Source organism: Poecilia latipinna, unplaced genomic scaffold (assembly GCF_001443285.1).
Source record: "Poecilia latipinna isolate Pla-1442-1.1 unplaced genomic scaffold, P_latipinna-1.0 Scaffold1023, whole genome shotgun sequence".
Classification (NCBI taxonomy): Eukaryota; Metazoa; Chordata; class Actinopteri; order Cyprinodontiformes; family Poeciliidae; genus Poecilia; species Poecilia latipinna.
In genome coordinates, this window is record NW_015113639.1 from 186,062 (window position 1) to 214,000 (window position 27,939).

General features: G+C 38.3%; 3 protein-coding genes across 6 annotated transcripts in view; 1 reads left to right on the plus strand and 2 right to left on the minus strand.

The window, feature by feature from the left end:
- Nucleotides 1-2,373, plus strand: part of LOC106958866 (uncharacterized) — a 9,667-nt gene extending 7,294 nt beyond the window's left edge. Inside the window, exons 6-7 of the mRNA XM_015051012.1 lie at nt 210-575; nt 735-2,373. Coding sequence (XP_014906498.1) covers nt 210-575; nt 735-760 — 392 coding nt within the window. The 3' untranslated portion in view covers nt 761-2,373. The remainder of the gene's footprint in view (nt 1-209; nt 576-734) is intronic.
- nlrc3l (NLR family, CARD domain containing 3-like) lies at nt 1,912-10,768 on the minus strand. The gene is made up of 12 exons (XM_015051010.1): nt 10,503-10,768; nt 9,922-10,113; nt 8,211-8,303; nt 7,938-8,112; nt 7,550-7,697; nt 7,267-7,359; nt 6,708-7,060; nt 5,890-6,096; nt 5,260-5,435; nt 4,910-5,180; nt 4,597-4,812; nt 1,912-3,120 (listed from the first exon to the last, which is right to left on the minus strand). Exons 1-12 carry the CDS (start codon nt 10,514-10,516, stop codon nt 2,740-2,742), a joined length of 2,319 nt encoding a protein of 772 aa, XP_014906496.1. The 5' UTR covers nt 10,517-10,768; the 3' UTR covers nt 1,912-2,739.
- LOC106958864 (nuclear mitotic apparatus protein 1) lies at nt 9,135-27,701 on the minus strand. Of its 4 annotated transcripts, XM_015051009.1 has the most exons (26): nt 27,556-27,694; nt 27,237-27,306; nt 27,064-27,149; nt 26,051-26,124; nt 25,105-25,193; nt 24,941-25,015; nt 24,731-24,824; nt 24,482-24,647; nt 24,240-24,379; nt 24,010-24,121; nt 23,745-23,862; nt 23,392-23,532; nt 23,193-23,306; nt 22,474-22,678; nt 18,038-21,294; nt 17,720-17,929; nt 17,441-17,634; nt 16,475-16,612; nt 16,006-16,120; nt 15,719-15,914; nt 15,444-15,580; nt 15,051-15,329; nt 14,256-14,357; nt 13,861-14,175; nt 12,764-12,810; nt 11,740-11,948 (listed from the first exon to the last, which is right to left on the minus strand). In XM_015051009.1, the coding sequence occupies exons 2-25, from the start codon at nt 27,270-27,272 to the stop codon at nt 12,775-12,777; spliced, it is 6,429 nt and encodes a 2,142-aa protein (XP_014906495.1). In that variant the 5' UTR covers nt 27,273-27,306; nt 27,556-27,694; the 3' UTR covers nt 11,740-11,948; nt 12,764-12,774. The 4 variants fall into 4 exon arrangements, with proteins under 4 accessions (XP_014906494.1, XP_014906495.1, XP_014906491.1 ...); XM_015051005.1 differs by having other exon boundaries at nt 18,038-22,678; nt 27,556-27,698; XM_015051006.1 differs by lacking the exon at nt 12,764-12,810 and having other exon boundaries at nt 18,038-22,678; nt 27,556-27,698.
- Between the last annotated feature and the right edge of the window lie 238 nt (nt 27,702-27,939).

The following is a 27,939-nucleotide window of genomic DNA, read 5'->3' on the forward strand; positions in this document are numbered from 1 at the left end:
TTTTGTTGTGTCCTCTTGCTTGCCTAATTTTGGTTTTGTCTATATATTTACCTATATTTGCAAATGGGACTACAGGTACTTTGTTTTTTTATTGTTATATTTGCAAATTAGCTACAATAAGACCATGATGTTTGTATGAAAGTGTTTCTAGAACAATCTTCTTATCTGTTTCAGTACAAAAGTAATGCATATGAGTTTTTTGGTTTGAGGTTCATCTCTGCAGTTGTTTGATGAAACAAAAAGTTGGATTGAAGCCTTGCAATACTGCGATCAACAGAGTTCCTCTCTGGTTGAAATAACTAACCAGACAGTTTTGGAGGAGCTAAAGACCATCTTGGCAAACAAGACAGGACTGCAGAAAGAGGTCTGGGTCGGCCTTGAGCGGTCCATTTTTGGCACCAACGTAAAGTGGCAGTGGATATCGGGAGCCACAGCTGAACAAGCTGACTGGATCAGCAGTTTTCCGGCTAATGGTTTCAACAATCACTGTGGAAAGATTGTCTGGAATAATCAGTCACAAACCATCCAGCTGCTTGATGCCAACTGCCATGATAAATTACCCTTCATCTGCCAAGGTGAGCTGCTCACAGTAGAGTCCAGTTTGACATAACATTTAATTATACTGGAAATATGTTTTAACGAGAAGCTTGATATAAACAATGGACACTAAAATTTGACTAGAAACATAAATCAAAATACATTAAAAATAAAACAACTGTGTCTTTCCTTTACAGATAAGACTGAGATGCTTGAAGACTAAATGAATTTTACTCTGGAGGATTATTTTGAATCACTGCTGGTGTATTTCTTGCATGCCTTTCAAATTAAGTTTTGTGTTTTGCATTTCTTACATTTTTTTTTCTTTTGTACAGCATAATACATAGGTTAGACATCTATTGTTATTTAACTGTCAGTTTTGTTGAAGATTAGCTACCTTAAAATAAATATTTCATTCCTTGTCTTGGTTTAGAGAATATATATATATACTCTCATAATATCTGTTGTTTAAAACAATAAATTGAACCTAATTTTATCTAACATTGAAGGCGTCCTGTCTCACTGAGTCATGGTTTCTCTAAAGGTCTTTAAGTACAACCTTACTGAGGCTGAAATAAACAGCAGTCTGCATCAGCATGAGCGTTGCTGACGCAGGGTATGTGTAGGACATGTCCACCGCACCTCCTTCATCTGTGCTCTCTAGTGTCCCCCATATACGCTACATGCGCTACAACTGTTTTCCACTTCTTGCTGCAGAAACCAAGAAAGCAGCTAAGCAGCCAAAAGTAACAAACTCTCAATAAAAGGCAATGGGAAGTTAAAGAAACCATAGCAACTGTAATGCTGACAACAATTAAAAAATGTATAAAAAGTGAGTTTACATCTGTAGTTTAGGCTCCAAGCCCCCACAATAGAAAACAACTTTAAAAAAATGCTAGATGGACGTATTTCCAATTTTTTTTTAATTGTCATGACCAAATATTGTGTATTTTATCAGGGTTTCTCGTGCAATAATTTGATAAGCCGAATTAGCTAACTCTTGAGTTTCCCGATAGGATCTGAAGCTCTGATGCAAAAAGAGTTTGACTACATTTTAGTGTTGATTTTATGAAAGTACAAATTGAAGATAGGGTACAACAACCATAAAAACAGCACCAAGTAAATGTAGTCAAGTCCTTTATGAAAATAGGAACCTTATACTGGGAGTCAAATCACACGTTCATTCTGTGGAGCGCAGGAGAAACAGAAAACTAATATAAGAGAGAATCTTTCTCTAGAAAAACATCCACAGCTGTGGCAACACCATAGTTGGCTCACAGGAACTCTTAACTTTGTGTTTGGATTTTATTGCCACTGACAATTTCAATCAACCTTCAAGAGTAAAGCCAAAAAAATACAGATCCAATCAAATAGTAAACTAGGAAAAACTCTTTATATGGCCTCTTACATTCACCAAGCATAATCAATAACAATGTTTGAAAAAGTCAACACAACTAGAAGAAAATATTCAAACAAGCAAAAACCCTTTTTACCAAGGTTAAGGAAATGTGAAAGGGAAGGAAAGCAGATGATCTTTGAACTCTTCTTTCCCCATTTTGCTTTCTTCTGCAAACACTCAAAAGTCTGTTAGCTTGTGTATCATTTCTGCATTTATTATCTAAACTAGAGGTCCTCAAGTCCAATCCTCAAGGGCCGGGGTTCAACACAGATGGCTAAATCATCTGCAGTCAAGTTCTCCAGAATCCTGCTAATGACCTCATTATTTGGCTCAGGTATGTTGAAGTGAGACATCTAAAACCCACAGGACGCTGACCCTGGAGGACTGGATTTGAGGATCCCTAACCTTAACTCACAGTGTAATTTCTCTCTGCTTAGGAAAATAAAGAAGTTATCCAGTGATTGGACATAAATAAGATGATGTCAGACTGAAATGGAGAACGAAATGAAATGAGAAAAACCAAAGAGAGTGTATTTTAAAGGTAATCTGTGTAAGACTGGATACACATACCACAGTGCTGTAAAACGTTTACCTTTAGAATGTAGAACAGAACATTTTATGCTGTCTGGTGTAGCTACAACACTAGAGTATTCTTCGTTTCATCATAATTAAAGCAAGTACTGCTTTAATGATTGTCACTTAATGTTAGTTTTCAGCTATTTCCAACATCACCTTATTTAAAGACATAGTTGAATGAAATCAAAGCAGCCTTCATCCATTAAATGCCGTCCTCTAATCTCAGCTCAGTCATCTTTCTGGGTCATCTCTCTAAGGCACTCGTACAGGTTCCGCTTCCTGTCTTCAGGAGCGGACTGGATGGTCTGCTCCAGCAACTGCTCCACCTCCTTCAGTCCTTCCACCTTCGGGATGCCGTGTGAATACAGGAAGCCAGCGAGCAGGTTGCAGTGGCAGTGTTCGGAGAGCAGGCCACACAAGTAACGCAGGAACATATCGTAATGTCCCAGCTTGGAGCTCAGGGTCCGGGCCACAGCGCACTGCACAAGGCCTGCAGCTGATTTGCCATTGTATTTATACGAGAAGACTCTGGGCAGGAAGCCACTCTCCAGAACGTTCTTAGAGTCCAGGTAGAACGCTAAGAAGACGTACAGAGCAGCCATGAACTCCTAGGAGAGGAAACAGCAGATGTTAAGGGATTGGTTATGCTTGTCACTATTTACAAGTTGGAAAACTGTAACTATCTACAGTTTTTACAAATGTAGCAGGCAGTTTTAATGTCACTCTGCTTTCCATTTCTCTCAAGCAGCTATGCCACCTAGTGGGGGAATGCAGAAACTACAATCTGATTTGGGTTTAAAGCAACTTCTGGGGTTTTTGCTGTTCACCACTCTGCCTCCACCAAAGAGGATAAACAACCTTAGACTTTCCAAGTGATCAATAATGATTGAAAATATTGTGAATTTAAGCTATAAATAATTATTTTTTCTAAAATGAGCCCAGCTCTTACAGTGTAATATCCAACTATACTCAGTTTAAAGGGTAGGAATGGTGTTGGGAAGAAGCTGCACAGCAAAGGAATAACTACTGTTATCGATCGAGCTTCCCAAATAATCCATTCATTCTCCATCCGGCTTAATTCTGTGTCATTCCAGCAGGCAACGGAGCGAGACGCATGGTTCCCCCCTAGTCACCAGTCCATAAAAGGGCAACAAAAAGACATGCAGGACAAAATCATGTATGTAAACCCACCATCATGACAAAGGGCAATTTAGACGAGCCATTCAACCCAATATTCATCTTAGTTTGAGTCAATTGATAAATTTCACTGAACATAACTGTAAGAATCAAGTTAGAAACAACAGCACAAGAAATAACCAATTAATATACTTGGATTGTTTTGCATCACACACTGCTAATTTGAAGCTCTATCAGGCTTTGTGTTGTTTTACTCTGTCATATGTGTGTTTAGGATTTCAGGACTTTTTTGCATAGACCCTTTGGAATAACAACTTACTTCAGATTCCCAAACAAGACCAGACAGCCATCCATTTCCTGTTTAAAAGTGATTTCCCCAAACAAACAAGATAGAAGCAGCACCAGATGCCATGCTGATGTGTCTCTAAGTCAGACAGACGATCATAGAGCTGCCACATATCTGTGGAGATGGAGCCGGGCTCAAGCTGAAGACAACCGCATGCATCAGGCTCAAAAGTCTCTTTTGCTCAGAGTGAATGTTGATTTAACATCAGCTGATTTTCTTCTTGTTGGTATCAATACGACACTCCTCACATACTTTAAAAATAGCTCATAAAAACCCAAATTAGACCATCAAAATAACATTCCTCTTGACATCTGCGACTCAAACAGCCTCACACAGCCTTGATATATTTGTATAGAACCTGGTTGTTTTACTCTAAGGTTATCTAAAAAAAAAATATTTAGGACCAACTTTCTCATATTTTAAAGCCTAGATCTATTCTTACAAATCCCCAATAAAATTCTGACAGATTGGTTTCATTGTTGAAAAATGCTTCAATTCCACATTCCTTACCAAGAGCAAACTGCAGACTCATTAGCAAGGAGTTAAATTCTCACTAAATCATTAGTTGGGTGCAATATACAGACACAACATGGTGGTTTACCTGAATGGTGTAGTGAGAGAAGCAGAACGTCCTTTTCCCGGTGATGGCTGTAGGAACGAGCTCGGTACAAAGGCCCGAGAACACAACCACCTCGTTCAGCTCCAGAGCCACGTCCTTTACATCCTCCTCGGTGAACACGTTGGTGTTCTTCTCCAGCATCTTGAAGGACATCTTCCCTAACATTCTCAGCAAGTTTACCTCAACTTTGGTCCATTTCTGCATGAAAACAGGCCAGAAACAAGACATTGCAAACGGCAACGCTGAAATTGAGACATGGAGAGACAACATTTAAACAGGAAAACGCAGTACACACCTCATTATCCCTCTTTCTGAAGTAGAACTTCAGCATGCGATTCGTCTGGATGATAATAAAGTGGATGAGAAACGGCGTCACTCTGGGCTTGTTGCTTCCATAGTTCTCCTGCTTATAGCAGCTCTTGAATATTCTTGACACCATCCAGGTGAAAAACGGCTGGCGAGCGAGAATCTGAATCGTCGGCACACGCTTGTAGTGTCTCACAATCTTCGCTGATAACTGAGCGTCAGCAAAGTGCTTGGTCAGGTAGTCGTCTTTCATCTCATCACTGGAGAACACAGAGAAGAGGGTAAGGAAAAAGCACAATACTAAACAGAGACTTTTAACAAATAAAAGAGACCACCTACGTAAAACCCTGCAGCTCAGCGACAACATCTACAAACTTAGACGGTATCTCTGTGACCGCTGCTCGTCTTCCCAGGATCCAGAGTCGAGCATTAGGAAGCAAATTTCCTCGTATGAGGTTGACAATCAAAATATCTATGTGTGTTTTGGTGTTGTTATCGGTAATCTCCGGAGCTTTCTGAAGGTAAGAACAAAACATAAAACCTTTTTTTTTTTAAAACTTCTTCTTGCGACATTTTCTTATAACTTAGATTTAGTTTTCCTAAATATATTTACTTCTTTATTCCAAATGCAGGCAAGAATGTCAACAGATCCATGTCAGTTAATCAGAATATCAGCAAATCGTTAATTTATTTAATTGTATGACTCATAAAATGACCCCCTGCTGACTTGACAGCTGTCCTGTAGATAGACACTGATAGACAACTCCTTTTTTGTAATAATCCTAATAAATATTCTGAGAATCATAATTTGGCTTTTTCATTTGCTCAAATCAATAATAATCAGTTCACAGAAAAGAACCCTTGAAATAAATCACTCTGTGTAATAAGTCTAGTTAAAACTTTGAGTTAATGAATCATCATTTATAGATGATTTCTGAAGATTCTCCCGAATGTGTGCAGAGGGGATACCTGAAAGTCCAGAGGCGCCTCGTAGCAATCATAGCAGTCCATTATAATGATATATTTGGCGTTCTCTTCCTCCAGTATCTTCAGACCCTTTATAGGAGCGTGGCAATATTCCAATATCTCTTGCATCGATATGCCTTCTTCCTCATATTCTTTGTTCCGGAAATGTCGCAGGGACCGGAACGAAAGCTTCAAGATGTACTGAATATCCTGAGCAGAAATGAAAAGGAATCAAAACAGTTTAATTTCCAAAATATACAAATATACAAGCAAACAAACAAAAATGCTTTTCAAAGATATCTACAAGAACAGAAACTACATCTGTAGTGTGGAAAACTAATATCAAATTTCAATGACAATACTGACACATTACACATTAATGACAATGTTACCAAATGGTGCACACTGCTGTAGTAAAGAATGAAGAAAAACAGACAAATGGAAAACAAATCTAAATAAGAGGAAAGTTGATGAGATATTCAAATAAAAGCTGCGTGTTTTAAGGATTCAAGGAATTTATTTTCATTTCAAACATGTTAAAAACATGAAGTGGAATGAAATTAGTTACTCTGGTCCCGGTGCAAACCTAAAATTGCTAGCTAATATGAGTTTAAAAGATAACTAGATCAGATCATCAAAGAAATAGAAAAATGTGTCACTGTCTAGTTGTGGCCACATGCCACATTTTTTTCAGATTTCCATTTGCAAATCCCATGTACTATTTATCCTTCAGTTTTAAAATTAAACACCATTTTATGTTGGTTTATCGCATCAGAACCCAGATTACTGATTACTAAAAGAAAGCTTGTGTCCGTTCTCACCCTGTTGGCCTTTTCCTCTGACCAGTCTAGGCAGAACTTTGCCACAGAGACAGACATCCCGACTCCTGGGATCCCCGTGGTCACGACCGTCTTCACCGGTGAGCCGTCTTCTTTCTGCAGTCGGAACAGGTTGTTCAAGGCAACAAGCGAGTCCTCGCTGGGGACTTGGATAGGTTTCGGGGTTTGTGTTAAGATCTCATGAGACGGGTCGACTCCTCCAAAGCCACGGATGGAAATCTGAGGCTCCACATACACGGCGTTCAGAAACTGCTGCTTTCCGGCTTGAGGCACCCCCTCGTGAGTGATTTGACTTTTACGGAATAAAAACTCCTTGAGGTAAAAACGAAACAGAGCTGTTTGAGGAGAAAAAAAGAAAAGGAAAAAACATGAGTGGAATTCTGAATAAAGAGATAAATTAAGCCAGTTTCGAACATGCGCTTCATTTAATAAAGTACTGCATGTTCAGTTATGAATGGGATAAATCTGGTTTGTAAAGAGCTGCTTACAATACGATTTGTGTGCTCTGGTCTTTCTTCAAAATGACCCGGCGTTATCTCACCTTTCGCGCATTTTGTCTTCAGTTCATTAATCTCCTCCGTCTTCTCCAATCTTTCAAGCGTGCTTATTGTCTTTGTCAGGGCTTTATCCTGGCCTGGATGTGAAAAGCAAAATCAGATGAGTAAGCAGTGGATGGAAAAGTAACAGGAAGCACACGCTGCACAATGATCCATCCAAATATGTGAACACTACTGGTAATGACACAACTACAGGATCACAGAAATCTGCTTTACTCCCAGCTTTGAGCTCCACCAGACTTGCACATCGTGGCAGTGTTTTCTTACCAAACAGCTCAATGATCTTATCCACAAAATCGAGAACATCTCCGTCCAGGATTTGCTGCAGGACGGGAAGCGGCTCCCATTTTTTAAACCATATCTTAAACTTGAACAGCTCGTCATTGTTGAGCCGGGATAGAACTTCCTGGATGCTCTTCAGACACAGACAAATGGACAAATGTTAACTTGTTGGTTACAAGTAGTACAAATAATTTAACTCTCAACTGGAAAAATTAGTTTAAAAAAAAAACCCCACAAAGATTAACTGATAAAAAGATGTAAGGAAGGTGTAAATCATCAGCTGGTAAATTAATTTAAAAGGCAGCCTTATCTTAAACAGCTGATGGTTATTGTTCAATAGCAAAAACAAGCAGCAGAAAAAGTGTGTACGAACTTTGAATATATAAGGCAGATCCAGTTCTGGGTCTAGTTTTCCTGGCTGGCTGCTCTCATCCTCCTGAGGCAAACCTTCCATTTCAAGAGGCTCGGGTGGTTCAGGGGAACAAGTTGTCAAAAGTTCATCGTCTTCATCCAATTCTGCCTCTTCGAGATCATCTAGTTCTTCAGAGCTGAGAGAGAAAATTAACTGATTTAAGTCAAGTTATAGATACCTAACTCCACATTCGAGCCGTCTGTATGACAGCAGTGTTTTCTGTGTTTTCTTTACCCTCCATCAATCACCATCCCATCTGGTGGCCTGGTCTGCTCAGTGGCTTCAGTGTAGAGTGTCTCTGTATACCGAGAGTGCCCCATCTGAGACCTGCAAAATATTCATCTGATTAACACAAAACTCCTAAAAGAATCAAAGAAACCTGTGGTTTCTTCAACATTTAAAAGGCAAAACCTTTGTTGTGCAAACGTTTTACATCACCAGTACATTTTACTTCAAAGGATCAAGGCTGAATGTAGGGATTCGGTCAGTAGTTTGTCTGACTTTCTGGAGGTCTTTCAGAGTTTTTCTTTGGACTTTTGCTGCTTTTATAGTAAATGTGTTGATACTCGCAAATGAAAAATCTATACTTACTGAGGAAAAAGATATTGATAGATATCATAGGATCGATAAAATTACACAGCCCTAAAAGAGACAAGCACATTTTTTTCTCACTGTCTGGAGTTAAATAAGACCGAACTTCTCTTGTTTTCAGTCAGTTAGAATGACAGAAATTATCTCTATCTGCTAAATGACAGAAAACTCTGCGACAATTTTATTTTTCTTCCAACTTTCTTTGAATTCAGCCGTTTACATGCATTTGGTCAGTATCACGGACAAAGATGAAGGGATTGCAGCAAACCCATTTAATAGGAGGAAATCTTCTTAATGCCAAACCCAACAATAAACTTTGGACTGACAACAGATCCAAGAGAAAACCACAAATCTCAAAGAAATTGCCACTGAATTCTCATATCCTTAAGAACTCAATCTCTACGCAACTCTACTGAAGCAGAGGAACTATATGTATGTTATGATATATATATATACTATATGTTATTGCTTAGATGTTTCGTCTTTGCTACAATGTTAATTTTATGCATTTATTTTGAAAAAAGTATGATAGAAATGTACAAACTTTATACACCAATCAGGTATAACATGATGACTACTTGCTGATAATGTGCATCTCTTTAACAAAGAACATAGAAGCAGTGAAAATGTTCAAGCTTAAGGATTTGAGTGAGTTTGGCAAGAGGCAAATTGTGATGATTCAACAACTAGTTAGCGCACATCCGAAAGCTCTGAATGCTCTCAATGACAGGAATAGCAGTGAAACAAATCAGAGGGCTTTACGTAGCCATGGCTCTATGATGTAAATGGGAATTGAAGGCTGCCATGTGTGGTCCAACAAGACAGGTAATCTACTGCACCTCAAACTGCTGTTAGAAAGGGATCAGATAATGATCAGTGGTTAGCTTAAAACAAGTCTGATTCATGGAAGTCTCAGCTCACAGTTTAAAAAGTTCAAGGATTTGTTGTAAACATCTTTCTACAAGACTCCACAGCACTTCTTTGGGGGTCTAGTGGAGCCCATAGCTCACCAGGTGAGGCTGCTTTGGCGGCCAAAGCAAAGAAGCCATGTAGTCATAGTCAGAATGTCATGATACATCTAATCGCTGTTCATAATTAACTTTCAAAGTAAAAGCCATCAAAAGAAATAAGAAGGTGTTTACTAGTTTCTGTAAACATGACAAATATTTTCTCACACGCAGTGATACAATCAGAAGGTGTAATATAACTTCACACCATCGTAATCCGATATGAGGTTAAACCAGCCCAAACACACAGCAAAGCAAAGGTCAGTGCAGATCTCCGATTCTAAAGCACCAAAATGCATAGAAGACACAGACAAGTTGGAACAATGTGAAACTATGTGCAAAATTACCCAACAACTGGAGGAGCAGGAGGATCCGGTGCTGCAAAACACACGACTTCAGGGATTCCTCCCCCTCCTTCCTCCTCCTCATCGCTCTTCTTCTCCATCTCATCACATTCGCTCTTCATCGAACCATAACTGGACGGGGGCCTCTCATAGGTCTCACTCCCCGATTCCACATCGCTTCCTGCGGCTTGGTTGCTGTGGAAATCAAAAGAAAAGCTTTAATTGACTTAATTTATGGCTATCAGAGCAAGGGGGCGGGGAGCAAGCCACACGTTGCAGTTTTTAGTAGTAATGTGTGAACATGTAATATCTGTGCTATAATACTTTTACAAAGCGCTGTAACTAATGCAGTAACATTTATGCAACCATATTAACCACAATTATAAAACTATTCTAAATCATGAAGTACTTGTAGCCAAATCAGATCAAATGTTTTTGCCTTTTTTTTTAGCAGAAGCTAAAACTTCTGTTTTAGCTTAGCGGTGGTGCTTACAAGTAGAACTACGTTACATGTAAGAAATGTTTCATACCAAAATATTTAAAACAAACTGCAATAGTTGCTTTATACAAAGAACACAACCTACCTTTCTGAGTCCATGGTTCTTGGTTGTAATGTTTGCCAGGTGAGTTTAAGACGGGCGGAAATGAAACTGAAAACACCTGGTTTACCTCACTTTACAGTCTGAAAACCGCTTTACATTAACACCGAGCAGTGGAAAGGTGGCGGGTTGTATAATAAATACACTTTCACTAGCAAATAATGCAAATAAAACAGGCTAAAACTTAAAAGGTCATGACTAAAGCCCTGTCTAACTTTCATTTCCTGATCATTTTCCTTCGTCATCTGAACAATTTCCGGCCTTAAATTTTCAGAATAAGAGCTTCAGTTTTACGATTACTTAAACCTGGTGCAGTTCTGTTCATTTTCTTGTCTTATTTTTGTATGTAAATTTTTCCTCCTCTTGGCAGAATGATGTTGTAATCTTCAAGTTTACCATCCCTTGTTTTACAAAATAAAACGAATAAATGTTTTTGACAAGTCCAGTCAGAATCCTAACTTGAATCTGTAGATGGAGCCATTACTCTTGTCAGTAATTACTTTATCTCTAGTTTATATTAAAGTTCATAGTTCTTTTTTTTATCTGTCACATCCACCACATGTTGATTTTCAGGGCACATTAATACCAACATTTAGCTCTAATACTTAAGGTTGAGGCTCTATGTCGGAAGTGCACCGACAGTTTATGATCCAAGAACATTCTAGTCAACCTGAAGAATGTGCCGTATTGCTTCACCAGTTATGCTCACCTCTCGACAGCAATGCAGAAGCAATGAGTTTGGCAAATACATAAACATGACTTAATTAAATTCAGTTTTGTCAATTGTTAAGCTGCTGGTAAACAGTAAAACTAGTAGTGAGTGCTGAGGTCCTTTGACACAGGTGGAAATTCTTCCCATAAAGTAAAATCTAGTTTAGGGTGAATGAATGACATAAGTGACATACATTAATTTGTCTTAGTAGTCAACACCTTTACAGAAACCCCCTTCCATAACAATTTGTTTTACATACATTTCAATTTAAATATTAGCAGAGATCAAACAATTTATTTTAAAAAAGTATTCATGTGAGCAATGTATTTGCTTTTGATTGTGTCATTTCAACAAGTCTTTCAAGATGAATTTGTAGTACAGTACAGTCAAGTGTTTTCTACTTCTCTGGATCCATGCTGAAACATTTCAAACATACTCACTAAAATGAAAGAGATTCCAACCTGAACCCCAAATCTGCACCTGGTGAAATAAGGACACTGCAACTTTTACTTAATTTTATTATATTTTATTTTACAGGGATTTTAATGGTCTATATAACAATCAGATCAGGAAAGGTAATTTAAAAAAAATAAAAAAATCCTAACGGACAAAACTGAAATCTTTTAGTGAAAGGCAAAAAGAGAAAAATGAAAATCAAGAAAAATAGGTGGTAATGAATGTCATTCTTGAAGCCTTTAAACCTTCATCCTTCTCATAACCTGTGGAGAAAGGAGAGAAAAAAAAGTTTGTCGTTACAAAAGCTAATTTCCATAAAATTAATACATTATGTTACTACAAATCAAACACCTATGCAACAGAGTTTTTGCAAGTTTGAGCCAAACTTAAAAAATTTTCCAGTTCCAGTTTTTTAAAGAAAAATCTATCTGAATATTGAAAATATATTTAACTTTAAGAACAAGGTAAACTAATGTTTGAATTGGTGATTTGCAGCATATGACCCAAGTCCTTTTAACACCTTGACCACCAAACTTTGCCAACTACTTTCTCGGTTACATACAGTAATTGGTGGATTTTGGCCAATTACCAAAACCCTTTTATTCAAACACTTGTTAAATATATCCCCCCCCACCCCCCAAAAAAGGTAGAGGATAACAATGTTATTACACAAGTAAACCATACAGTAAGTCAGGTTCAAGAGCAGACATATTTTGAAGTTTTGCAGAAAAAACAAAAGTTTAAAAGTATAAATTCATTATAGGGTTAATTTATTCTCTGCATCATGGAGTTATGTAAAATAAATAAATTCCTCCACAAGAACTACAATTCAGAACAAAACACGGCACAACTATTGAACAAACAAAAGAAAACATTTCCAAATGTTAAACTTTTTGGTATTTCATATAGGACATATAAATATTTTTTAAGGCTGGATATTAAGAAAAATTTAAGATCTTGCAGAAACCCTGTTTTAGTAAAATAACAGTAGTGTGGATCCCGTGTTCCTGTTAGGTAGTAACACCATTAAGCCCAGTGTGAGAGCCACCAATGAGAAAAACTAAATATATATTTGAACCTTCTTGGGTCTCAGAAAACCTTGTCTTCCTTTATAGGGTCTTGCTTCTGAAAAAAGTTTTAAATTTGCAGTTACTGAAAATTAGTGACAAAGCTTTCTCTATAGTACTTTGTTCAAGTAGTTAATGTAAATCATCAACTCAGTGAATATAATACAGCCTGCATAAATTGCAAAGAACAAAGTGGATTGTTTTGTTTTTGCAGGAAACTAAAACCTTTTGAAAACAGCAGGGAAAGCTTGTCTGAGAGGAATGCAGCTCTTAAACCAGTTAGACAAGACATCAAATCTGAGGTAAAGTTCTTGCTGTACTTGTTCCTGCAGTAGACATGATTTTCTCAGTTAAAGCAAGAAGCATACATTTTATGAATGTTAATATGCGATTGTCTCAAAATTATTCAGCCTCTTAAACAGAATTATTCTTCACTGCACACATTTGCAAATCAGCAGCGTCTTTATCCACGCCTTACGTAATAAATCAGAGGGCTGATGAGATATAAAACATAACATCTCAAAAGCCTGGGCTGCTGACTGTACAGATGAGGAAAAATGGACATATTTACAGAATTGTCAAGTTCAGGGGGGGAAAAATAAAATATATATATAGCTCAAACAAGTAAAATGATACAAAAAGAAAACACAACCAAGGCCCTGTACATTCCAGAAGATAAAGCTGTAACGCACAATTAACAGGTTTCTAGCTGAAACAGTAATTACGCCACCAGGTGGAAGAAAGATGCCAGAGCAGATTCTTGATGTGGCAGAAATAAGACAAACTTTGTAGTAAATCTCCAGTATATTATATATTAATATATTTTAAATGTCTTCCAGTTCCAGTGTTAACTTGCATCATCATTGCATTACTTGAAAATGATCTCAGCATTGTTTATTGCAATCATTTCTGGGACAATTTATCGTCCAGCAAAATGTATATATTTTATAAAACACAAATAAAAAATTAATTCAAATTTAGACATGTGGACAACTTGTCCAATATTCATCTCTTGATTAGTTGTGTTGTTAGCTACTTATTCATGACAATGTTTCATTAGTCAGATTTAACATTTTACAACTGCACCTGCAACTGCAATTGTGTTTACCTTGCGAGCACTAGCAGTGAGTCCAGGAGACTTGGCAGACCTGCTAGTGGCTTGAGATCCTGTCTGTGGCCGAGCTGCAGCCTGTGGGGCCTTAAAGTTCCCAGCTTTCGCAGATCGTCCTACTGAGGCTTGAGAATTTACTGAAGGGGAGTTTTCCAGACCCTTCCGAGCATTTTTGTGTAACGGCGACTTCCTCAGACCCTTTCCAGGTGATTTTCGAGTGGAATTGCGCAGTTTGTTCAAACCTTTCTTTAGGTAGTTGTTGCTCTTTGGGGTGTTGTCAATCGTGAACATCATAGACTGCCGACGATCAGCCTGAAATTAATTTAAAGACAACAGTCACCAGACTCTACAACAATAGGAAACATGACAGTTCCACTCAAGTTTCTACTCACAGGACTAACGATGGGGTGAAGAATAGCACTGGATGGTCCACTGCTCACATTCTTGTTCTTGGGAGTGAGCGGACGAGGGAAGCAGCTGGCTTTTGTCTTTCTCTTCAGATGCAAAATAAAGAAACATAATAAATTTTTGGTTTTCATAACAAAATATTTTTCATAGTTCAGTTAAAATTTGCACAATACACTCAAAATTGGCAAGGATAGAGACAGTGTCATAGATTAACACCATTAGGTTAAAAACAATGGATAAATCTGTATTTCGGTCATTCACCCAGTGATCTGAATGAAACAATTTTCACTTCTGCACGGTTCCTTTTAATTTACAATATAAGAGTCTGAATCTAATTTTTTTTTTTTTTTTTTAATCAAGCAAAGATAAGGGGCATTTAGTTTGATGCATAAATTGGATCAACCTGGTTATTCAGACATTTCCTCTTTGATTCAAAACAATGATCCATCAAAGAAAAACTGCGTTACATTTTTCCTAGATTTATCCTTCAAAATAAATCTTGAAAGATTTGTTTTGTAATCCTTCAAGGTAAAAAAAAAAAAAAACGGTCAAGATCAGAAATTCCAGGTCAGAGTTCAAAATAAATCTGAAATTAAACAAGAAAATCCTGTTTGCTGCACCTATACATGTAGCCAATAGTATTTAATTTTATTTTCATGCTATACATGCTATTCATGTGATTCAAGTGTGTTGGATCAGGGGAACATCTAAAACGTGCAGAATACTGGCCCCGACTTTAAACAATATTATGCTTGATAATTGAGAAAACATTACTGCACCTCAGGTGAAATCTGGTGAACAGACGAGGTGGATGACGACTGCTTTGGGCTTCTCAGCTGAGAGGAGAGGGCTGATCTTGATGGCAGCTGGCCTGGCATCAAGGACAGACGATGGGACCGAGTACCAACCCCCGTGTGGTCCACCATGAGGGAGTGGCGATGGGAGACCAGGGAGTCCTGCAATTGGCCTGGCATCATGGATGCACGTCGGATTGTATCTGACGGGTCACCGGTGCGAAGCTCTTCGTCCGTGAAAATTAAGGCACTGCCCTGGCCAGTCTACAGGAACACAACAAGAGGGATCTCATGAAAAATCTACTTGCTACAAATACGTACTTTACTTGTTATACTATTTCAGAGTCTGCTGCAGGAAGGTTGTTTGTTTTTCCACACCTCTGACTCCACAGGGTAGCTACTCTTCAGATGCGGGAGGCAGGCCTTGTTCCTGGCCTGCAGCTCTGCGATCCTCAGCCAGTCCTCAGGCCCACCATCAGGCTCGTTCTCTGCTCCCCCACAGAATGTACTGGTACCTGGAAGAAAGACGACACAGGACAACTGCTTAGATGCTACAGCATGTTCAAGAAAGTTAGCAGGTAACATTTTATCAAATTTTTTTTCAAACTGAGGATCTTCTGAACACCATGTAGGTCTGATGGATATGAACTTACTGTGTGAATGGACGGCGCTCCGTCTGTAGCCTGGAAGGCCAATGAGCTGATCACTGGCAGCTTTGCTCTTGTCAGCTGGTGTATTAAACATGTCCGAACACATGGGTTGTGCAGCATGAGCACCGGTGAGGTTTGGTTGGGAGCGAGCCGAATGCAGGCTGTAAAAGGTCTCATCTTCACTGCGACCTGGAGTTTTCTAGAGATGGGAAAAACAAGCAAGAGACTCAAAACTAGAGCAGAATCTCAGAGTGGACATCATATTTAAGAGCAAAGACTTTTTCCTCTACCTTGGACATAGTGATATTTATGACCTGTGTGGTTCTGCGTCTCTTTACAGATGAAGTTGGATTTTTTCGGGTCGAGTCCAGCTCCAAATCAGAGTCGTCACTTTGTTTGTCATTCCTAGGAATTAAACAACATTTATTTGTTTCTCCTCCCATTTATTCAGGCATGGACATTAAGACCAGTTAAATCAGGCAAGTCCTCCAGGTTACTTCAAATGAAAACATGGATGTTACAAAAACTGTCTCGGCAGTGAAGGGGTTCTCCCTGAAAAGCTCAGATAACTGGTACAAACCTTCTGACTCTGCAAATGCTGCTTTTAATGGAAATAAAACAATAAAGGCTAAGCCAATATACTTTCATATAACTTGTAAATTCAATTACATTTTATGAAAATGTCTAATTTCTCATACAGAAAACAGTTTAGGGCCTATTGATGCAAGCAGTGTAATGTTCATTACAGCTTAAACCTACCTTCTCGTTCGTTTGGTGTTAATGGGTGTAAAATACAGAGTTTCCAGTGAATCTGCCTGAAGGCCCCGACGTTTGGCTGCCAAACGTTCTGAGCTTCGAACTAGCGGAGTGCTTGATTCACCAGGTGCAGACAGTTTCCTGTAAGGAAAATGGGGGGGGGAGTGAAAATCATGGAATCTGATCCCTTGATATTCTCATAGGATCAGTCACAGACTAAAATACACGAGAGAAGAATAAAATACAGGATACTAAAAAATGCAATAGGAAAACCTACTGCATTTTTTTTTCTTCTATTTCTAACACATTTTTGGCACTAATCTTATTTTTTCATAATTTCTGCAATGTTCTGACAGCTTGAGAATAAAATGTTGCTGTAATTCTTGATTGGTAGTTTGCCCCAACTCTGATCTGATCCCTTTTATTTTAAAGTCTAACCTTGGACTTGTTAAATAAGATATGGAGGATGTGATTATTCAAAGCACAATTTGTGAACTTTGGTACATTTATTTTGTTTAATAAAAAAAAATGTAGTCCCAATACTAATTTGCCATTTTATATGTAGTTTAAAGAAGCATATGTACAGTTCAACTTAAATTTAAAGCCATCCGTAGAGACTAAGTGTGTGGTAAAATAGACCTTCTAGATTTTTTAACTAGTGTTTATTCAGCAAGTCAAAAACCATAAACTGATCAAGGTGTTATTAGCCAAACCAAAGAAAACATACCATATTAATAAATCAGAGTGAATACAACTGCATTTATTCAGTAATATAAAATGAAAGAAGTAAAAAACTGTATAGAAAGCCAAAACATTTTTCCAAATTTTGTGCTGTCATTTCCAAACCTGGAAGATGGTGAAACTACATTTCATAGTATCAGACATTTTAGGACTGCAATTGACCCATTATCTGTAACATTTCCACTCTGTTTAAGGTTTACAGTTATTGACTCATAAATTAGAGGTTACCTTGTAGTGTTAAGAGAGTTCTCCAATGAGCTTTGCTCCAGACTGTCTGAGCTCATGGACCTCTTCACCTGTGCTGTAGTGCTAAAACCCAAGCGCGTCCTCCTGGGAACGTCTAGGTAAGCAGACTCTGTCGGACCACCTCCGTCACCATGGATCTTATTCTGTGTTCTCAGGGCTTGATCAGCATAAGCCAGCTATAGACGAAGAGATGATGATGATGAGGCCACAAGAGCATAAGGTGTGATGGTTTTGTATCTTAACTTAATGTGTAGTACCAACCTGTGTCTCTAAACTGGCGACCTGACTCTTGAGTTTTTTCTCGTTGGTCTGGACTTTCTCCAAGTCAAGATGGAGTATCTGATTGTCCTGGAGAATAGCTTTGATTTTGTTGTCTTTATCCTCTAGAGCCTGTTTAAGCTCCATGTTTCCCTCTTCGCTTTTCTGGAGAAGCTGCTTCTTGCTGTTGTAATGGCTCACAGCTTTCTCCATCTGTGGGGTTAAGATGACCAAACGGACACCTTTGTATGACACAAACAGCAAAACAAAAATACGAAGACATCCGACTTAAAAATTTTTAAAGAGTAACATTGAACTGACCTGAGCCTTGTAGTGTTCAGCAGCCTCTGTTTTTGCTGCAATTTGTTGCTTCAGCTCTCCATTGATGAGCTCAAGTTCTTCTGCCTTTTCTCTCCGCTTCAAAAGTTGCTCTTTTGCCATTTTGAGGATTTCAAGCTCTTTTTGCAAATCAGCCTCCACTTTACAAGAGGCAAAATACTTTCTCTCCATGGCCTGACTGACTTGAGCAAGCCTGTCTTTCTCAATGACTGCATCTTCAACCCGTTTCTCCAGAGCTCTTTGGTCCATCTCTACTTGAATTATCTTGGACATGAGTGTTTCTTTTTCTTGTAAAAGAACCTCCTTTTCCTTCAGCGTGGTCAACTGTAAGGCCTGAGCAGCATCTTTTGCTTGAAGACTTGCAGATAGGGCCTCTTTTTGGTTGTCAAGCTCTGCCTTTACCAAGAGAAGCTGCTCCTGGAGATTGTTCACCAGCTCTGCAGACTCCTGCTGAGTTTCAAGTAACTTCTGCTCTTTGGCACAAAGTCTTTGAGAAATTGTTTCCAACTCTCCTTTAAGCTCCTGAATCTCATCTTGAAGAACATCTTTCTGCTTGGAATCCTCCAGCTTTAGCTCAGCCACAATTTCCTCATTGGCCTCAGCCTCTTCTTTTGCTTTCTGCAACAAACTAACTTGAAGCACAACCTCCTGATTCAAGGTGTTCAGATTTTGATCTTTATCAGCAATGAGCATCCTTGCTTCTGACAACTCTGCCTGCAGATCCTGAAGCTTCCTTTCAGCTTCAAGGAGGTCGTTTTCTTTCTCAGCCTGGGATGCTTTTAATTTTTCAATCTCCTTTTCATGCGAGTGAAGTTGTTCAAACTGTTTGTTTAACTGTTGGACATTCTCATGCAAGCTCTCAAGTTCTTGACTCTGTTCTGCGTTTTCTTTTCGTTGCTTAGCCAAAAGAGCGTCACGGGAGTGGATTTCTTCTTCCGCCTTCCTCAGTGAGGAGCTGAGAGTTTCCACCTGTTTGTTTAAACTTTCAATATCTTGATGCAACGAGTTCAACTGCTCTGCTTTTTCAGTCTTCAGCAGCTCTATCTGTTTTTCTTTGGATTGAATCTCACTTCTCAGCTTCCTCAGTTCTTCCTCAGAATCCGACAGTTGTTGCTGAAGAAACTCCTTCTGAGTCTGCAGCTCTTCTTCACTGATTTTCTTTGTTTTGGCCATATCATCCAGTTGTGTTTGCAAACTTTTAATTTCCTGCTGAAGCATATCTGACTGGGTGGCACCTTCTTCTTTAAGGTTGACAAGTTGCTCTTGTTTAGCTTGGATCTCCTCCCTCAGCCTTGATGTTTCTTCTTCAGAAGCGGCCCTCAAGTTTTGAAGTGAATCCTTCTGCTGGGAAATTTCAACTTCCTTCTGAGTTAGCAGGTTTTCCTTAGCCAAGACTTGGTCTGTTGCAGACTGGAGAGATTCATTCAAACATTCTATCTGATTCATTAGCGTTTGTATCTCGCTGTTTAAGTCTTCTGACTCCTTGCAGTGATCACCCTTCAATGTTTGGACTTCGTCCTCTTTAGATTTAATCTCTTGCTTCAGTTGATTCACCTCGTGCTCAAGAGCTGTTCTGTGGTTTCTCAATTCTTCAATCTGCAAAGAACTTTCCTGTTCTTGTTTGGCTAAGAGATCTTCCTTGGCTTTAATTTTGCTTTCAGCAATCTCCAGAGAACTAGAGATGTTTTTTATCTGCTCATTTAAAGCTTCAATTTCCTGCTGCAGTGACTCTGATTTTGTAGATGTCTCCGTCTTTAGCTGAACCATCTGCTCCTCTTTAGCATCAACCTCAATTTTCAGCTTCTTTAGCTCATCTTGAGATGCATTCATCTGCATTTGAAGGGTTTCGATTTGCTGAGTGCTCCGTTGTTGCTGTTCAGCAAACTCATTTTCCTTCAGCTGCACGTTCTCTTCAGCTGCCCTCAATGAGGAACTAAGACACTCAACCTGAGACTTCAAATCATTTATCTCCTGATTTAAACCATCTGTCTGCTCAGCATTATGACTTTTCAAGAGTCTCATCTCTTCCTCTTTGGCCTGCATCATCTCCTTAAGTCTTTGCATCTCCTCTTCAGAAGTGGCCATGATCTTCTGATGTGAATCCTTCTGCTGAGAAATTTCCATTTCCTTCTGAACCAGCAGCTCCTCCTTAGCCAGCAGTTGGTCTGCTGTAGACTTAAGGGATTCATTCAAACATTGGACTTGATCCTTCAGAGTTTGGATCTCATTGTTTAAGACACCTGACTCCTTGGAGTGATCACCTTTTAGCATTTTGACTTCATCCTTGTTGGTTTGAATGTCTTGCTTCAGTTGATTCACCTCATGCTCAAGAACTGATCTGTGTTTTCTCAACTCTTCAATCTGCACAGAACTTTCCCGCTTTTGCTTTGCCAAGAGATCTTCCCTAGCTTTAACTTGATTTTCAGCAATCTCCAGAGAACTAGAGATGCTTTTTATATGTTCATTTAGAGCATCGATCTCCTTCTCCAGGGACTTTGATTTATTTGACGTTTCCGTCTTCAGCTGAACCATCTGCTCCTCCTTAGCATTAATTTCTGCTTTTAGCTTTTTTGCCTCATCTTCAGATGCATTCATCTGCATCTGCAGAGTTTCTATTTGCCGAGTGCTCTCTTGTTGTTGCTCTGAAAACTGATTCTCTTTCAACTGCAAGTTCTCCTCAGCTGCTCTCAATGACGACGTAAGACATTCAACTTGGGACTTTAAATCATTTATCTCATTATGAAATGACTCAGTTTGCTCTGAACTGTGATGTTTTAAGAAACGCATCTCCTTCTCTTTATCCTGGATCTCCTCCCTCAGCCTTGACATTTCTTCTTCAGAAGCAGCCCTCAATTTTTGAAGTGAATCCTTCTGCTGGGAAATTTCAGTCTCCTTCTGAGTTAGCAGGTTTTCCTTAGCCAAGACTTGGTCTGTTGCAGACTGGAGAGATTCATTCAAACATTCTATCTGATTCTTCAGAGTTTCCATCTCGCTGTTTAGGGCCTCTGACTCCTTGCAGTGATCGGCCTTTAATGTTTGGACTTCATCGTCTTTAGATTTAATATCTTGCATCAGCTGATTCAAATCATCCTCAAGTACAGTTTTGCTTATTCTTAATTCTTCAATCTGCAAAGAACATTCCTGTTCTTGTTTGGCTAAGAGGTCTTCCTTTACTTTAATTTGGTTTTCAGCAATCTGTAAAGAACTGGACATGCTTTTCAACTGCTCATTTAGAGTGTTAATCTCCTGCTGCAGTGACTCTGATTTTGTAGACGTCTCTATCTGTAGCAGAACCATCTGCTCCTCTTTAGACTCAATCTCTCCTTTTAACTTCTTTATCTCACCTTGAGATGCGTTCATCTGCATTTGAAGGGTTTCCATTTGTTGGGTGCTCTGCTGTTGCTGTTCTGCAAACTGATTTTCCTTGCATTTCAAGTTCTCTTCAGCTGCCTTCAGTGAGAAATCAAGACATTCAACTTGAGACTTCAAATCTTTTATCTCTTGATGTAAACAGTTGGCCTGTTCCGAACTTTCGATTTCCATCAGCCGCATCTGATCTTCCTTAGCGTGGATCGACTTGTTCAGGTTTTTTACCTCCTCTTCAGAAGCAGACAGTTGTTGCTGCAGAAGCTCTGTTTGGCGAGACTTTTCTTCTTGCAGTTTTGTAAGCAAGCCCTGCTGGGTCCGAACTTGTTCCTCAGCTTTTCTCAAAGCATCGTTAAGACTTTCTATATTAACTTTTAGACTGTCGATCTCTTGCTGAAGAGACTGAGAATGTTGAGTGGTAGCATTCTTGAGAGTGACCAGTTCCTCATTTTTTTGCCAAATCTCTCCTTTTAGCCTCTGCACCTCCTCCTGACAGCTTAAAATCTGTTGCTGAAGTATTTTTTTTTCTTCAGCATTCTCTTGCTGGGTTTTAGCCAGCAGATCCTGCTTGAGCTGTATTTCCTCCTGAGCCCGTTTCAGGGATGAATTAAGGCCCTCCGTACAAACTGTTAAGGTTTGGATTTTATTGTGAAGAATTTCTTCTTCATGTGATTTTTCCTCTAGTAATTTATCAAGTGTGTCTTGTTTGGACTGGATTTCATCTTTGCTCATTTTACTTTCTTCTGCAAACAAGATGACTTCTTCTTTGAGGTTGGAAATTTGTTGGTCCCTATCGGCTAACAGAGAGGTAGCGGCCACCAGCTTCTTCTCCAGATCCTTCATCTTTACGTCAGTCTGATGTAGAAGATCTTCGTGCTCTCTCTTTAGGTCTTTCAGTGTTGTCATTTCCTGTTCACAAGCTGCAATGTGTTCTTGCAGTTTGGTCATCTGCTCAGTTTTCTGGTGCTCAACATGCTCAAGCTGAAGTTTCAGATCACTGATTTCTTGTTCAAGAACCATTCTCTGTTCATCCAGATCTTTTCTCAGCTTGTCCACAATTTCATCCTTTGCTTGAATTATTTGTTCAGTTTGTGCCTTTTGTTGTTTAAGTAGCTCTTTATACTGAGTTATCTCTTCCTCACATTCAGCCAACTTGTGAGTTATGGTATGAATCTGTTGTTCTGCCTTTCGTAGGGAACAAAGTGTGCCCTCAAGCTCGTTCTTCAGACTGATAATTTTAGTCTCCAACAATTCTCTCTGGTGGTATAAGAAGAGGAGACGCCTAATGAACATTTCTATCATGGGATAAAGGTTTATTTCTATAACCCAGCAATAGGGTCAGGGGTTATAAACTGTAAAGTATTACCCTCACATGGTCCCTGCAGACTTTCACAGAAAAAAAAAAGCCTCCCCAGATTTTTTCAGACTCCACTTTACAGAATTATGCCTTTTGTTGTACAATCATCTTAAAATAAAATATCCAAAAGTTCTCTACAAATTTCTCTCAGATATTTCTGTAGAGGATAGTTTTCATACATGGTAACTGCAGAAAAGAGACAGAAAGCAAGGAAAGAAGGGCTCAAAAGAGAAAACAATAAATAAAGGACAGACACAAAGAAGAAAAGATGTACAGAATTAAAGTTACAGTCGGAGAGGGACTAAAGTCTAGAATACAAATATATTTCCATATTCTTATTTTATTCCTCCAATCTTAATCCAGACTTGGAAAATACTAAAATAAAACTAAATCTTTCCACGGGACCTTGCTTACCTCCATTACAGGACCCATATTTTCCCCAACTTCCTCTTTGGTGGCTTTGTTTAGTTCTTCCTCTAAACAGGAGATTTTTCCTTGGAGGATCTGGACTTGGTCATACAAAAGTTCCTGAAGAATAAGGAACCAGAACTAAAAATAGTAACGGTAATATAGAAACGGTGCTGCACAATTTTATTGTGACACTATTGCCCACCTTTTGTGTGGTTGCTTGGTTGAGTTCTGATTGCAAATGGCTTGTTTTGTTTCTCCACTCCTCCTCAGCAGACGCCTGAGCTTGTGTCAGCTGGCCATTTTCTGCTTCAAAGACGGCCAACTTGGAACATAAAGCTCTCATCTGACAATAATTCAAACATCTTTTAGAATTAGGCCTGCAATAAACATTTAATTTTCTAGTTTTAAGGGCTAAAACAGACAAAATCTATATGTACTATGTGGCTGTGTGCCAAACCCTTTTTACAATAGGAGCAATGGCATTACACTGGCATACACACAGAGCTTGTTAAGCGCTAATGAATTTAATAGAAAGTAGAGTTTACTCATAATTACCTGGAAGGAGAGATCGCCATTTTCTCCTGCAAGTTCATCCACCTTCCGCTCCATATGAATAGAGGTACTCTTCAAATCTTTGTTTTCCTTTAGCAGCTCGTTAAGGCGCAACTGCAACCTAAGGAAATTAATCACAATTTTTTTTTTCTTTACCTTTTTATACCTTTATATCTATCACGATAAACTTCTCTCACCTTATTTCAGATGGTATTGAATTGCATTAGATAGGTTAAGACATTTATTTAAATCATATTTGCACACTTACGAGTCGTTTTTGGCCTCAAGCTCAGTGATTTGTTCGCTGATGGTCTGCTCCTGATTTCTTTGTTCCTCTTTCACCTTATCTAGGCGGTACTGCAACTGGTTGATATGAGATTCTAAAAAAAAAAATTTTAAAATCAGGGGAAAAAAAGAAAAAAATAGAGTACAAGTAGAAATGGAAAAAGATAACAAGAAAAGAGAAATAAACCTTGCATAATGAGTTATTTGTTCTACCTTTCTGGGTAATTAGTGTAATTGTGCTGGCTAGCTGCTTCTCCAAATCATCTCTGGATTCTCTCTCTTTGATCATCTGTCTTCGCATTTTTCTCAACTGAAACTTAGGTGTATTCATGACCTCAGCCAGAGGAGATTTGCTGCAAAAACAAAAGTTAAAGAACGAGAGTCGTACATCCAAATTCAAAGAGGCTTAATTGGAGTTATAATAAACAGAAGGTCCAACTAAGCAAACTCAATACCTGACAGAGGAGGAAGCCACCGTTTCTAGACCTACAAAGCCGACCTTCTGTGTACGCAGAAAGACTGGAGCCTCATCGTCTGAGACTGAGGAGGTGGTGGACAAATTGGAGGTGGAAGTGGAGTCGGATGACGAATTGTGAAAGATTTGTCGACATACAGGCAGATCTGAACAGGTTTGTAGTTTTTATGTCAGTCCAAATCAGTAGCTCACACACACTGGTATTTATGGGTTAAAGGTTTAGACTTACATCTCCTTGTCAAGTGTGCATCCAGTGTTTTGTTCAGATAAACACAACCTTCTTTCTCGCTCACATAAAAGTCGGTCATGTTGGCAAGCTCACGCTAACAGAGGGAAATATACATATATGGACAATCAATTTCAGTTACATGTCACGATATTAAGCACTGCAGTGAACAAAATACAGTTTTTTTTCATCATGTATTATACTTCTGCTTACCTCTGCATCACAATCCAGTTCACTAAGAGTGTGGCGATCATTCATCATGTCATGATAAAACAGCAACAAAAGTACCTGAGAACAAAGCAAAATATAATCAGAATGGGTTTTAATTTATGCTTGGATCATTCATTTCACCACATTTGATCTCCTTTGTTATTAACCTTTGAAATTTCCACCGTTAGCTGCTTTCCGTCTTTAATGCTGTCCCATGATATAGGGGTGCCTTTAGTTGGGTTAAATTTGCATTCTCCTGTTGAAAAAAAAGAGACAGAAATTTACTTCCCAAGTACTCAAAACCTTCTGTGCTTCTATTAAAAATAATGGCATGATTTTTTTTTAAATGCAAGAGCCCCAATTATTCCAACTAAAGAAAAAATAAACAAACATGTTAAAAACATAAAAGTAATAATTCTTCCTATTGTTGTGAATCTGCTTACAAATGTTTATATTTATGTATAACAGATACATCATGGATAAACTGAATCATGTTAAATAATTATAAATACTTACAAAGCAGAAAATCTCCCTATGCCATTCTGCTCCTTATATTGTAACAAGTACAAGCTAATATTACTTATTAGTAGTTTGCAGTCAGCTGCTTTACAGAGATGATAGTCATAGCTCGTCATTTGTAATTCCATAATACTTTAAACACAATTCAGTTATAAGTTTGTACTACCCAACTGCATAGAGATCCTGCTCAAATTATAAACTTTAAAGTTGGGTAGGTCCCGTCAAAGGTACCGACCGTCAAACCGACCCACTGGGAATCAAAATATAATACACTAAGCATTGCAGTGGTTTTTGCTTACCATGTTTTGTTCTTGACATTATATTTTATTTTTTTGTTACAACTAACTATGCCAGTTGTCCAGCAAAAGTAGGCTGGCTTATACTGTTTCTAACTGGGAAATGAGAGTAATTCCCAGTTAGAATTACAAACATTCGGGTCCACTGCACCCTCAAGGACTGATTTCAACTAGCAGGTTTCTGAAGATCTTGACTGCATGCAAAGTGTTGGCAAATTAATTACTTGATTCTCGCAAGTTGGAATAGGCAACATATTAAACATTTTATGCATATTTTAAAGTAATAAATAAAGCTTACCTTCCAGAAACTCTGTAATGAAACGAACCCGATCCTCAAAAGAATCACTGAAACAAGGGATTTCCCTCTTTTTCCTGTTACAACACAAAATGACAAAATCAATGATCAAGGACGCAACACAAAACTTGAATCCCTTTTCATAAGAAGCCGACACTTCATGAGTTCTCTCCAATTTTTTCATTTGACTTATATTTTCCATGTGTGTACTGTAAATGCATATCAGTCTTGCACAAGAAAACATACAGTATTATCTATGCATCAAAAGAAAAACCACTAATACTATTAAAAATAAGCTGCTATAATGTCATTACAATTAAAGTGAAAAGGTAAACAGTTGTTCAAATAAACCAGATTGGCTATGCTAACACACTCTGTATGACAGTAGGAACATTTACATTTATGGAAATTTAATATACCTTGTAAATATATTTTACACTGGGAATCAAAATACAACACACTAGGCATTGCAGTGGTTTTTGCATATTATGTTTTGTACTTGACATATTTTAAATAGAGAAATACTATGTTGCTGTTCACCTTATCTTGCTTGTTAGGAATTTCAAAATAACTATATGAAACTACACTGTTTAATTTTTAGACATACGTGTTTGTGATTATAAATTAAATACTTCCTTGCATATTTAGTTGTTGGAAAAACAGTGATCAATAATACAATATCGCATACACCATAAGCCAGATATCACAACAGAAATAGCAATAAAAACGTAGAAAATTAAAAAAAAAAAAACTGTGAAAACATTATCCAAACACTTAAGGTTAACCAAATTAATATTTCAGTACTGGAAAATTATCAGTAATTCAACACTTCAACATAGACCGTGTGGTGAAATCTTGTTAGAAACGAAGCTTTTAGGACAACGAATGAAGGAGAAAGGGTGAAAAGTGATTCAGTCAGACACAGCTTTTACTCCAATAACAAGGTGAGGTCTAAAAAGACATGGGAACCTCCTTGTTTACACAAACAAACCCAGAACTTCAACGCTCCAACTTACAGTATATGAATCAGTTTCACCAGGACCGCCCCATCCTGTAAATCATCGATCTGGATCTCGCTGTTCAATGCAGTGATACTATTGACCTGTACAAAAATAATTAGGAATAAAATTAGTAAATAAAAAAAAGTATTCTATTATCATATGGATACCCAATAATAGCTTAAACTTACCCAACTGAGAAGAGCCTTAACACCCAAGTTTGTCATCTTGGTTGACCCTTTATCTCAAAGGGATTTTAAACTATGAGGGGAAGAAAAATAACAGCTTGCTACTAAGAACTTGAGCAAACAAATGTGAACACATTTCAGTCCATATGAGTGCTTGTCGATTTAACAAGACATTTTTTTTCTGCAGCATTTCTTAGTTTTTAAATGGCAACAATGCTATCTTCGTTATTTAAGCTAAGCTATTATTACAGTGACGTTTCTTAATTAACGTTCCACGAAAATTCAGCCAAGATAAAAATGTTCCCTTTAAGCAGGTACTCACCTAAAATGCCAAGTCTTCCCTATTGAACAGTACCGTCTTGTGCTACATCAACTTCTAACACTAACAGCAACAGCTACGAGTTTTACCAGGTGAAACGCGACAAAAATTCAAACTGCCTTTAGAAGATTGAACCAACCAATCGGAGTACTCATTTTGACGCATGTGAAAACAGATGAAGGCGATTGGATTAAAATCCGGAAGATGTAGGTACGTAAAGATTGTGACGTTTCCTCGCCTTGTTTTTTTTTTTTGTTTTGTTTGTTTGTTCTTTCGGGGGGCATGTTGGAAGTGGCAACCCATTACCGCATGTTTGGAAAGGTTTCGCACAAAACAAACCAAATTAAGTTAGTTTCAGTTATAAAAATAGAGATAGTTTTACTTTGT

What these genes read in the sequence shown, in the direction of transcription:
- nlrc3l (XM_015051010.1), bottom strand. An exon ending in GAAGACAAAATGCGCGAAAG is followed by an intron (nt 7,061 to 7,266) that starts GTGAGATAACGC and finishes CTCCTCAAACAG; the next exon opens with CTCTGTTTCGTTTTTACCTC. An exon ending in TCAGAAAGAGGGATAATGAG is followed by an intron (nt 4,813 to 4,909) that starts GTGTGTACTGCG and finishes GTTTTCATGCAG; the next exon opens with AAATGGACCAAAGTTGAGGT.
- LOC106958864 (XM_015051005.1), bottom strand. Translation starts at nt 27,272, where the DNA reads ATGACAAACTTGGGTGTTAAGGCTCTTCTCAGTTGG. An exon ending in GTGAAACTGATTCATATACT is followed by an intron (nt 26,125 to 27,063) that starts GTAAGTTGGAGC and finishes GTGTTGTAACAG; the next exon opens with GAAAAAGAGGGAAATCCCTT. An exon ending in GCTACCCTGTGGAGTCAGAG is followed by an intron (nt 15,330 to 15,443) that starts GTGTGGAAAAAC and finishes GTGTTCCTGTAG; the next exon opens with ACTGGCCAGGGCAGTGCCTT.